Source organism: Leptosomus discolor, chromosome 9 (assembly GCF_034619465.1).
Source record: "Leptosomus discolor isolate bLepDis1 chromosome 9, bLepDis1.hap2, whole genome shotgun sequence".
Classification (NCBI taxonomy): Eukaryota; Metazoa; Chordata; class Aves; order Leptosomiformes; family Leptosomidae; genus Leptosomus; species Leptosomus discolor.
Genome location: NC_141399.1, coordinates 27687390 through 27697805, shown reverse-complemented (window position 1 = coordinate 27697805; position 10416 = coordinate 27687390). Strand labels below are relative to the sequence as shown.

Sequence of the window (10416 nt, the reverse complement as noted above, 5' to 3'; positions counted from 1 at the left end):
CAGTAGCCTGGCTCCCACGTGGGTGTGCTGGACATTCTGGAGGGTTCCTGCAGAGGAGAGGTACCCTGGACTCTGGCAGCTCTCCTCCCTCCAGCCACAGAGCAATAAAGAGGAATATCCTAGTCCAAGCAGATGAAAGGTGCAGGGGGCACCAGGGCAGGGTCCCCAGCATTGAAGTTGCCAGACTTGTTGGCGTGCCATGTGGCTTAGAGTCATCTTGCCTCAAATGGTGTAGTGCCTGTACTGCCCTTCCCAGGAAGCCTCAAAGCCTGGGCCTCAGTGTGTGCAACAGCTTTACAGCGTGGCTGGGCATGGGAGAGGAGCAGGGAGGCTTGATAAGGGGAAGGACCAGCTCATGGGTTTCAAAAGCTAAGCTGTACTGGTGTGGGTGTAGAACTGCCCTGAAGCGTCTGCTCAAGACCCTTACAGGCTTTTCCAATGACACAATCACACATACTTGAGTTACCTGCTACAAGACCTGCTTTGGACATGATAGTAACATTGTTTGCTCTGCAGGGATGGGAGTAGATCGTTGCTTCATATCTTGCTTTCTAGCCCTGCAATCGCGTGGGGATGTTTTCTTGTCATGGAGCTGAGACTGGCAGTCTCCCCTGGCCTTGCCAACAGTTGTGCTTGCTTCTGGTCAGGGTTGACAGTCCATGGAGGCCTTCATCTTGCTGCTGTGACCAGTGCTTGTTCTGCAAGCTGGAGCAAGCAGCAGCTGCCTCAGTTCTTGCAAGGCCAGTTCTTTCTGCACAAAAGGAGAGACGAGAAGCAAAAGGGAACCTGCTTTGTGTCTCCTGGGGACAGGCAGTCCCTTTGCCCCCAGCTGGCACTGTGCTGTCACTGCCTTCTCCCTTCTTTCTCCCCAGCAGCATGGGGTGATGGTGGGTGGTGAGGATACTGCTGCTGTCAGCATGCTGGGAGCCAGCCCCAGGCTGTATGGAGCTGCAGATGCACTGGTTGCTTCGGGAGTGGTGAGCCCTGCGGAGGACTGACTGCTGCTGCTCGTCCCAGCCCTGCAGAGTCAGGGCTACTTTTGCAGTGGCAGGGGAAAGGCTGGCAAGTAGCTAGTCAATCAGGGTGCTATGCCTGGTGCTGAGCAGGACACCCAGATGCCCCAGTCTGTGCCCAGCACTTGCTGGGGCTAAGTGATGGTACAGCAGTGCCTGTCCAGGTACTGTTGAGCCAAGCCTGGTGGCAGCTGTCCCAGCACCAGTCATGCTGGCCCTGGTGATGCTTTCCTGACAGCAACACTGACTCAGCCAGTACTGTCCAGTACCAGTTTGTCCTGCCATTTTACTGCCCAGGCACCAGCTTGGCCCAGTACAAGCTGGCCCAGCCCCAGCACAGGTTCCTCCAGACCATGCTACAGGGAGGGCACCTACAGCATGGCTAGGGAAAGAACTAGTCCTGGTTTCTGGCCTTGCTCACCAAGCACCAGCTTGTGAGTGTGATCAAAATGCTTCTTCCCCAGCTGCAGAAATCATCCACATCTCGCCCACCCGTGTCCAGGTACCTGGCAGGGAATAAGCCAGCTCCTTCCTCTGGCACCCTCCTCCTTGCCGGAACACTGCAGCCCTGGAAAACCTTCCCTCTTTTCCTGTTGAATGTGCAATGCTGTGAGAGTTGCTCATCTGATCATGGGAAGAGGACATAGCTGAGTTGAACAGGATGGGTCCAACCTCAGTGACAAGCTGCTGGCCCTAGACCAGAGCTGTAGGCACAGGATCCCACTGCAGCTGGGAACATTGGGTTTCCTGGAGCTATCTTGGGCCCATAGTCAGCCAGGCACTGCTGTCCTGCTTTCAGAGCAGCTGTGTAAGTTTGGATCCCCTTCCCAACATCTGGCAGAAATACAGCATGCATCCATGTCAAACATAATATATTTATAGCAAAAATAGGCTTTTTCTGTAGCTTCCACACACAAGGTTTTCTCTCCGTAAATTTACGCAGTAAACAGGTCGACTGAAGCAGCGTGCACTGGGCTGACTCAACAGCTGCCCTTGCTTCAGGCTCCCAGTTATCATGGGTGGCCTCATTCCCTTTCGTGGCTGCTCTCTGGAGCCTGTGCCGGATTCCTCGTACCTCCTCAGCCAGGGGTTGCTGCACAGACAGGGAGCAGCCCTGGGGCAGGGGACAGTGGTGGTGCATACTCCTGCCTGCTGGGCAGAGGGCAAGACTGGTGCACAGGCCACCTCTGTTCAAACAGGGACAGCCCAGGTTCCGAGAGAAGCTTCCTGTAGCTCACCTGTGTCAACTGCAGGCTCCTCCACCATGCTTTTAAGCAGCAAGCGACTGGGCACAGGACCTCAGCCCTCTCATGGTGCCAAGAAGACACATGCTATGTTAACTTAGGAAGTCTCCCTTGTTCCTCCTGTCCCTCTGTGGATGGGAGGCAGAGGAGGGGACTTTAGGGCAAGCTCCCTGAGGAGTCCCCTGCAGAAACCTCCGGAGCCTGAACACTGTCAGAGACCACCTCACCCCGCTGTCAGACAAGGCAGAGCACTAGGGCACCCTGCCAGCAAGAGCTTCACAGTTTGGAGTTCACCTGGGTCATTGCTTGTCCATCCCAGAGGGGTTTGGCACATAGACCGAAAGGGCAGGTCATGTAGGCAGCAAGCACACCCCTTCCCATCCCAGGCTGGGGAAGGGCCCTTGCTCAGAGCCAGCACTCCTCCCTGCCTGACCACGCAACTCAGGACATTGCAATGCACCTGCGAGCTGCCCGTGCTGTTCCCAAGCAAGATGCATCACCACAACGATGCCGGGCGCTAAAGGGTGGCTTTGCAAGCAGGGCAGCCGCTGCAGCACAGAGAAGGAAGACAGCTCTCCCCTCTGTCCTCCCTGCGGCAGCCAAGGGTCCTGTAGCACCCAGGCGAGGAGCTTTCTGCTCGTGGGGGAAGCATCCCTCTAAACTGGCCCCACTCCCCTCCTCCCTCCCTCTCCCCCCACATCTCTGGCAGTCCTCCTTGGACATGTTCAAGTCTTCAGCATCACACCGACATCTCAGCAGCATGGACTTGCCTCACAGTTTGGTAATTGCACGTAATGGGGCCACTCAGTGAGCCCCACAAGGGGGGGGTCAGGGGGAAAAGAACAAGACAGTCAAACTAAATTGAGTAATCCCTCGCCATCCATCCCAGTATGATGGGTCACGCATGAGTCCGGGAAGAGAGGATGCTGCCTGGCCCTGCCGCAGCACAGCTCCCCGCTGTCTAGGAGATCATGTACTGAGTGATGGCCTGCAATGCATACAGCAGCTCTGCCTGCATTCGGGCTTCCAGGATGAGCAGGTTCACATGGACCTAAGGGAGAAGCAAGAGAGGTTCAGGCAGCCACAGTGTGCTGCGGACAGTGGTGCAAGCAATCGCCCACCTGTGCTAGTGAGTCTTTTTGGCATGGGACAAAATGCCACCAATTTCTCCAGCACAGGCAGCTGCCCCTTCCCCCTCCTCCCAGTCCTGCAGGCTGTGGCTGCCTCCCAGAGGTGCGTGCTGGGGAGTCCCTGGCACATTTGGCACCAGTATGCTGGGCTGGCACCAGCATGGTCCCTGCCACCTACAGCAGCCACTCCTGCAAGTTATTGCTGGACCAAGGGCTTGCCTGGAGGCACTCACTGGTGGGTAATGGCCTTGAAGATCCCTGCACTGCCAGTGGCCCCTGTGCTCATCACACTTCAGGCAGCCCCATGCCACACTAAGCCCAACTCCTTACAAACAGCCAGTTGCCATTCCCTGCCCCCCACCCCACCTGCCTCAGACTGGTTTGGTGGCTCAAAGGTTTCCCGTACACCCCCTGAAGCACCCCAGCCTGCAGCCCCTGCCCACTCCCAGCCCCACTGCAGCTGTCCCACCTTTTCACTGTGCTTGAACTGCTTCCAGAACCTGTCAAATGTTTCTGAGTTTGTCTTCTCTGGGTAGCAGGTTACAGTTTTAATGTAAACTTTGAGCATTCGCTCCAGGAGCTGATTCACTTCTGCGTAGTCATAATCATCGTACCTGTGGGGAGCACAGGTGCGAGTCATGGCCAGCGCCATGTCCTTACAGAGCACCTAGCCTGTGGTCTGTGCAGAGCACGGCACAGCTGCAATGCAGGGGGACACACAGCAGCGGCCAACAACACTGAAGCCCTGTCCCCAAAACACCCTGCCCTAGCCAGAGAAGCTGAGCGTCTCTTCCCTGCCTGGCCTAACACCCAGGCAGGCGATTCACCTCTGTCTCTTTTCTAAGCCCATCTGCAAAACCGCCCGCGCGCCCTCCCCACCTGCCCGGGTCAGCTCAGTTTTCTCCCCTGGACCACGAGGTTTCCCTACCTAATGCCAAACATGCAGTGGATGTAGTTCCAGATGCCCCGCTTGAAGACTGAGGGTTCACAGCCCTGACGCTTGGCTATGGCACTGCTTTGCAGACCATCTACCATCCGAAACTTCTCATCCAGGAGATGCCCAATGTCAGAGTAGAGCCGGTTGACCAGTGAGAAGCCATGGTCTTCCCAGGAGTAATCCTGTTGAGCGTAGCAAAAGGCTTTTGCAACTGCAAAAAGCAGCCCAGAGCATGTTCCCAGCAAGAAGGGCTGGCGACCTCAGGATGCACCAGAATTCAATAGGTTTACTCTGTGGGCACCTCTGTCACAAACCGTAACATCCCTCATCAGGCAGCTTTTGAATGATTTAGACCCATGCCTCTGTGAGGGCACTGTGAAGAAATCAGCAGCCCTTGGGGACAGAAGTCAGTAGTCACCTCCCTCTCCCCAACCCTAGTGGGCCAGGTCCCCTTTCAGAGCTGAGCTTCCCTGCTTGGGCATTTTTCAAAAGCAGCTGCACCAGATCTGGGCTGCATGGGCACCCCCACGACCATCCACTCCCCACCAGGAGCGGGGAGGGGAGGAGAGGCGGCATCCCAGGGTGCTGCCTGCCAAGAGAGCAGGAACCTCACCTGGACTCTGAATACCTGCGTCTGAGCCTCGTCACGCCGGGCAAAGTCCTGGTATCCAAAGTCAGGGTCCTGCATGTAGCATGCGAGATTGGTGGCACCGGTGACTTCCCCATCAGTATCTGAGAGAGGGGAGAGCCCTGCGGACAGGTGAGAGTGATGCTCAGCTGCCCTGTTCCCAGCTGCAGCAGGCATTGAAAGCCAGGCCTTGCTGTGCCTCCTTGGGAGGCAACACTGCCTTCTCCCCTTCTCGACAGCATCCCAAGAGCCCCTTCTCAAACTGCACATCACGGAAAAATCTAAGTATAGACATGGGGGAGCAACACCCAGGTGTGCCATACAAACTCCCATCCTGCACACCCACCTCCATTCCCTGCCCCTCACCTTCCTCTCGGTCTTGCTGCAGCAGCCTCATCTCCTCCCTGCCCTCGGTCTCCATGTGGATCCGCTGCATGCGTTCCCGTAGGGAATCCAGCTCCATGCAGGAGTCCAGGGACTGCACAGATGTACGCTTGGTGGTGAGAGCAATGGTCCCAGCTGTGCCCCCCCGTCCCCCCATGGACCCATCCTCAGGGGCTCACCCGCTTGCGGTTGATGCGCAGCAGCTCCTGGCTGTAGCCATTGCCGGCAGCGGCTTCGCAGAAGCACTGGTTCCCGGGCGACAAGGGCTTCAGTGAGCCTCGGCCCCCTGGCCCCTCGTCCTGCTCGCAGCCACAGCCAAAGACAAAGCTGGCGAGCGCATGGCAGTGTGCCAGGAGGACAACAGCATGCACCAGCTCTGCCAGAGACCAGCTCCACTCACTGATTTTCAGCAGCTTCTGCAGGACACGGACAGACCAGCGATGCAACGTAGTCAGGTGGCTAAGGGGCTGGCACCCCCTGGGAATGCTGCTGTCCCCACTGCCGCCCTGGTCACTGGCTGATAGCACACCCCCCACACACCCACCCCCCCATACCTCAATGTGCTTCTTGGTGATGAGCCATGGTCGGTGTGCCAGGATCTTGTTGATCTCATTGAGCTTGCGGAGTTTGGGCGGGATGAAGTCGAGGCCACGCAGCCACTGGGGATCACCACCTGCCCGCAGGAACTGCAGCACGTGCAGGTTCACCAGGTACCGGCACTGGTGCCGGGCAGCTGCCTGCAAGAGCAGCACGTCAACATCCCTGTGCCATGCCTGCAGGGCAGGCATCCCAGGACCCTGCACCCACCCCTCACCCAACCTCCAGGACATCATGATTTTGGCCTCTGCAGAGAAGCCTGAAGCACAGGCTGTCTGGTGGAGGGAGAACCAGGAGCCTCGCAGGGCTGAGCAGAGCCCCCCCACCCCCTCCAGGAGCTCCCAGCGGGGCTTACCATGATGGCGATGTAGTGCCGACAGTCAAAGGGCAGCGGACCATCCATGTGCATCAGGTAGTGCTGCGTCTTAAGAAAGCTGTCGAGATACTGCGGGTGGTAGCCCATCTGCTGGGTCACTGCCTCCAGCCGCCCCCAGCTTGCCAGCACCTTCACAAAGAGGAACTGGGGACGCTCGGGGTCACTGCTGGACATCTTCACTACCTGCAGGAAACACGCTCTGCTTAGCTCTCCCTGGAGCAACCCACCCCAGCCAAGCCCAGGCTCTGCAAGGGGCTGGGATTGCCTCTCCCGGCTTGGAGCTCCCAGAGGGACACCATCAGGTCAGAAGCCACTGCAGAGAGCTCAGGCTGGGGAGCTGGGCAGAGCATTGCTCGGTGGGGTCACCGCTAGCAAAAGGACAGGCTGCAAGAAACACAGGCTGGTCTCTGCCTGGGAGAGGGTATGCCTGGCGAGCAAAGGGCAAACTAGGAGTGATGCTTCCTTGCAGCCTTAGAGGCAAATGCAAGGCTGAAGCAGGAGAAACATGACAGGTGAAAGACCTCCCAGAACAGAGCAGCCCATCAGCCCTACTTGCCATGCCCCTGCACTGCCAGTACTGAGCCCACCCTCCCAGCACTGGGACAGCAGAGAGAACTGTGGAGCCAGCTGAGCTGATGAGGTGCTCCCGGGCTCCTGCTCCAGCAAGCCGAGGAGCAAGCGATGTCCTGGCACCCACCACATGGCTGGGAGCACACAGAGGGGCTCAGAGGTCACCCCACACGCTGCCCAAGGAGACGGCATGGGAGCAGCTCGCACAGCGCATGGGTGCGTGGCACAGCAGGCACTGGGCACACCCACCAGTGAAAACATACACACGCAACTCAGTGAGGGGGGTCTGTACATCCCCAGAAGTGCCTGCCCCACCTGCGCGCCAGTGCCCCAGCTGAGCACAGCCCTGCACCACACCACCCCAGCCCCTCCCGAGAGCGTGGTGGGAGCTGAAGGCAGGGATGTGCAAAAGGCACCCGGGCAGCTGCTGTGCCTCAACGGCTCCGCTGCCACACCTCCCACCTGCCAACAGGGTCTGCACCCACCTCCCACCTGCACCAAGGCACAGGCGCAGCAGGTGCTAGTCCTGGTCATGGCTCCTCCTTGCACACAGGAGCCCAGGCAGCACCTTCAGATGCAGAGGGTGCACCTCCCATCCCCGGCTCGAACCAAAATCACCCCTGGGAACAATTGGCCCCACTGACACCGCAATCATCTTCCTCCCACTTGCCTCTCCGGTGAAGTCACACGAAGGCTGGTGACTGGGCCACGGCAACCATGATGGCATGGCAGCATACCAGAAGTATGTCTGCAAACCAGCCCTGCCCGACCATGTCTCTGGGTTGTCACTGCCAGCCAGGACATGCACACAGCCCTCAGAACCCCAACCAAGAGCCCTGATGCCATGTGCACCTTGCCTTGCCAGGAGCTATCTTGCCAGAGTGATACATCAGGCCTTAATTTCTGTGGCAGTTAGACTTGCTGCCACAAGGCGACCCAGAGGGTCAGGGCAGCAGTGGCGGGGACGGCAAAGCTGCAGGGCACAGAGCGGAGCACCCTGGGGTGAGGGGGAGGCAGAGTGGGGCCAAGCTGTGCAGCAGCACGGAGCAGTTGCATCAGCACAGGCAGCGCAAGAAGCAGCTCTGGCCATTTGCTACTGTCCTGCACTTCTGACAACACACCATTGCTCAGGTGTCAAGAGAGTTACTGGATGCCGCTTGAGAGCTTCCTCTTCACTTTTGGCCAAACAGGTCCAAAAAATTCCAAACCCCAAATTAAAATGGGGAGGGATGTAGAGCACCAGCTTCTCTGTCCCAAGGGAGAAGGCAAACCAGAAGTGACCTGCAAAAGTCCCCAGCAAGGTCCCTTTGCTCAGGGAAATGAGCTGCCCTGAGGAAACCCATGGGGCTACAGCCACCGGTCTTCTCCTGGTGGGCAGAGGTGGAGGAGCCGGGGTTCCTTCTGCTCCCCCCAGGGGGAAGGTGGTCCTCAGCGAGAAGCCGTATGACCAGCCCACAGCTCAGCCTCCGGGGCCTCTAGCTCTCCTCCCTCTGCTTGTCCAAGTGATGATGGAGCATGGGACCAGGCAGACATGGGTTGGGAGGGCAGGAGGAAAGTGCAGCGCAGCCCCCCACCTCGGCCCTTATCCTCCGGCTGGACTCTCCTGCCTGCTCCCCATGGCACCGGCTCAGCCCGGGGTCGCTCCTGCCGCCACCACCAGCTACGTCCCCCCGGCCTTGCCTCCTCAGCCTCCCGCACTGCCCCCGGTGGCATCTTCTTCACCCTCCCCGGCCATAACCCTCCTCCTCCCCTGCACTCACTCGCAGCCCTGGGCGGTGGGAGCAGCACTGCCTCCCCCACCGGGCGGGGATTCGTGTGTCCAAGCCCGCTGAACCCCAACAGGCACCCCAACCTTGTACCCACCGGCACCCCCAGCCCCTCCCTGGCCGGGCAGGTGCTGTCGGGGAACGATGCCCCGGCACTGCCCGGCCAGCCGTTCACATGTAAAGCAGACGGGCGGATGGAGGGGCCCAGCCGGTCCCGCGCCCCAGAGCAAGCCCAGGCAGCGCCGCCAGCCGGGCAAGACCCCGCGGCGTGACACTCCCCCCGCCCCGCCGGGGCTCTATCCCTCCGCGAGGCAAGACCGCGGCTCCGCCTGTCCCGGTGGCTCCGCCGGTGATGCTCGCTGGGGGTGCGGCCGCGGCGGACATCTATCGCTTGGCCCCCCGCCGCAGTTCCCGAGGGGAGGGGGCAAGTGCTAGTGCCCGCGGCAGGGTTTCCCACGGCGCTGCCGGGCCCGGCGCCGCGACCGGTAACCGGGGCCCCATTGTGCGAGCGGCGGCGGCAGCAGCGCCCCCGGTGCGCGGCGCGGGCAGTGCAGGCGGAGAGAGAAAAACAAGTTTGATTGGCAGTGATGGAGGCACGGCGCCTCCCGCATCCCGCACAAAGGGGATGGGGACAGCGCCGCCGCACCGGGACCGGTATCGGGCCGCCGGCCACCGCATCGGGAGAGCGCGGCCCCGCCGCCTCGCGCACGGCCGGCGGGCGGCAGGACTGCCCTGGCCTGCTGGTGCCGCAGCCGGGCCGCGCCGGTGGCGGCGAGCAGAGCAGGGCCGAGCTCGGTGCTCCGGTACGGGATACGGTGGCGGCGGGACGGGTCCTACCTGCCCGGGTAGCCGCTGGCACCGGCTTCCTCGGGGGTGCTCCACGCTCTGGGGACACACGATCATGGTGAGCCCGTGCCGTGCGCAGTACCGGTGACCAGCGCCGGTCCTGCCCGCCCCCTCCTGCCCCGTCCCGGCCGCCGGGCACAGCGGCAGCCCAAACCGCGGGGGGCGTACCCGCCTCTCCGCCTTCGCCAATCCCCGCCGCGAGTGGGTGGGGCCGCCGGCGCCGCGCCCCCAATCAGCCGCGAGGGAGCGGAAGGCCGGCGCACCACGTGGGCAGTGGTGGAAATTTACCCGTCCGTCAAGGGTGGAGGCCCCGCCCACTAGGCCAGGGGGCGGCCCGGGATGTGCCCGCCACTGGGGGGCGCTGCGGGAGCGGGGGAGGCCTGTCCCCTTGTCCCCCTGTCCTCATCCCCCATCTCGACTGCTGCCCGCCCGCCTGTCCCGGCCGGGCCCTGCCTGCCCCAGCGATGGCCACAACCGCGGGCAGTGGCGTGGTGGGAATGGCCCCAGCCTTTGTTGGGCCTCAGCTCTGCCCGTCCCGCTGGCCCTGCCCCACTCTGGAGGGTGAAGCTGCCTTGTGCCAGGTCGCCTCCGTCCCTGCTCTGCCTGGGCCTCACCCTGACGCCTTCCCCTGCGCAGAGAAGCTGTGGTGAGGAGGTGGAGGGGTGTGGGGACAACAGGATACGAGGATGTGGTCACAGGGACAGCAGGGAAGGGGGACAGGGCAGCAGGGCATGAGGCTGCCAGGGCGTGGGGACAGCAGGCATGAGGACTGGGACATGGACCATAAGAGTGATGAGGTGCGGCTAGGAGGCATGGGGACCAGACAGCAGGGCACAAAGGTGATGGACACGGGACAGCAGGCGTGGGACTGGGGCAGTGGTGCACGACGGTGATAGGCGCAGTGACAGAAGACGTGGGGACAGGA

General features: G+C 61.0%; 1 protein-coding gene across 2 annotated transcripts; it reads right to left on the bottom strand.

Annotated features, from left to right (window-relative positions):
* Positions 1 to 2944: 2944 nt before the first annotated feature.
* Positions 2945 to 9582, bottom strand: LOC104341581 (sestrin-3). Of its 2 annotated transcripts, none has more exons than XM_086470611.1 (9): positions 9483 to 9582; positions 6289 to 6492; positions 5891 to 6073; positions 5516 to 5752; positions 5319 to 5430; positions 4938 to 5074; positions 4316 to 4506; positions 3857 to 4001; positions 2945 to 3308 (listed from the first exon to the last, which is right to left on the bottom strand). In XM_086470611.1, exons 1-9 carry the CDS (start codon positions 9546 to 9548, stop codon positions 3219 to 3221), a joined length of 1365 nt encoding a protein of 454 aa, XP_086326737.1. In that variant the 5' UTR covers positions 9549 to 9582; the 3' UTR covers positions 2945 to 3218. The 2 variants fall into 2 exon arrangements, with proteins under 2 accessions (XP_086326737.1, XP_086326738.1); XM_086470612.1 differs by having other exon boundaries at positions 4938 to 5056.
* Between the last annotated feature and the right edge of the window lie 834 nt (positions 9583 to 10416).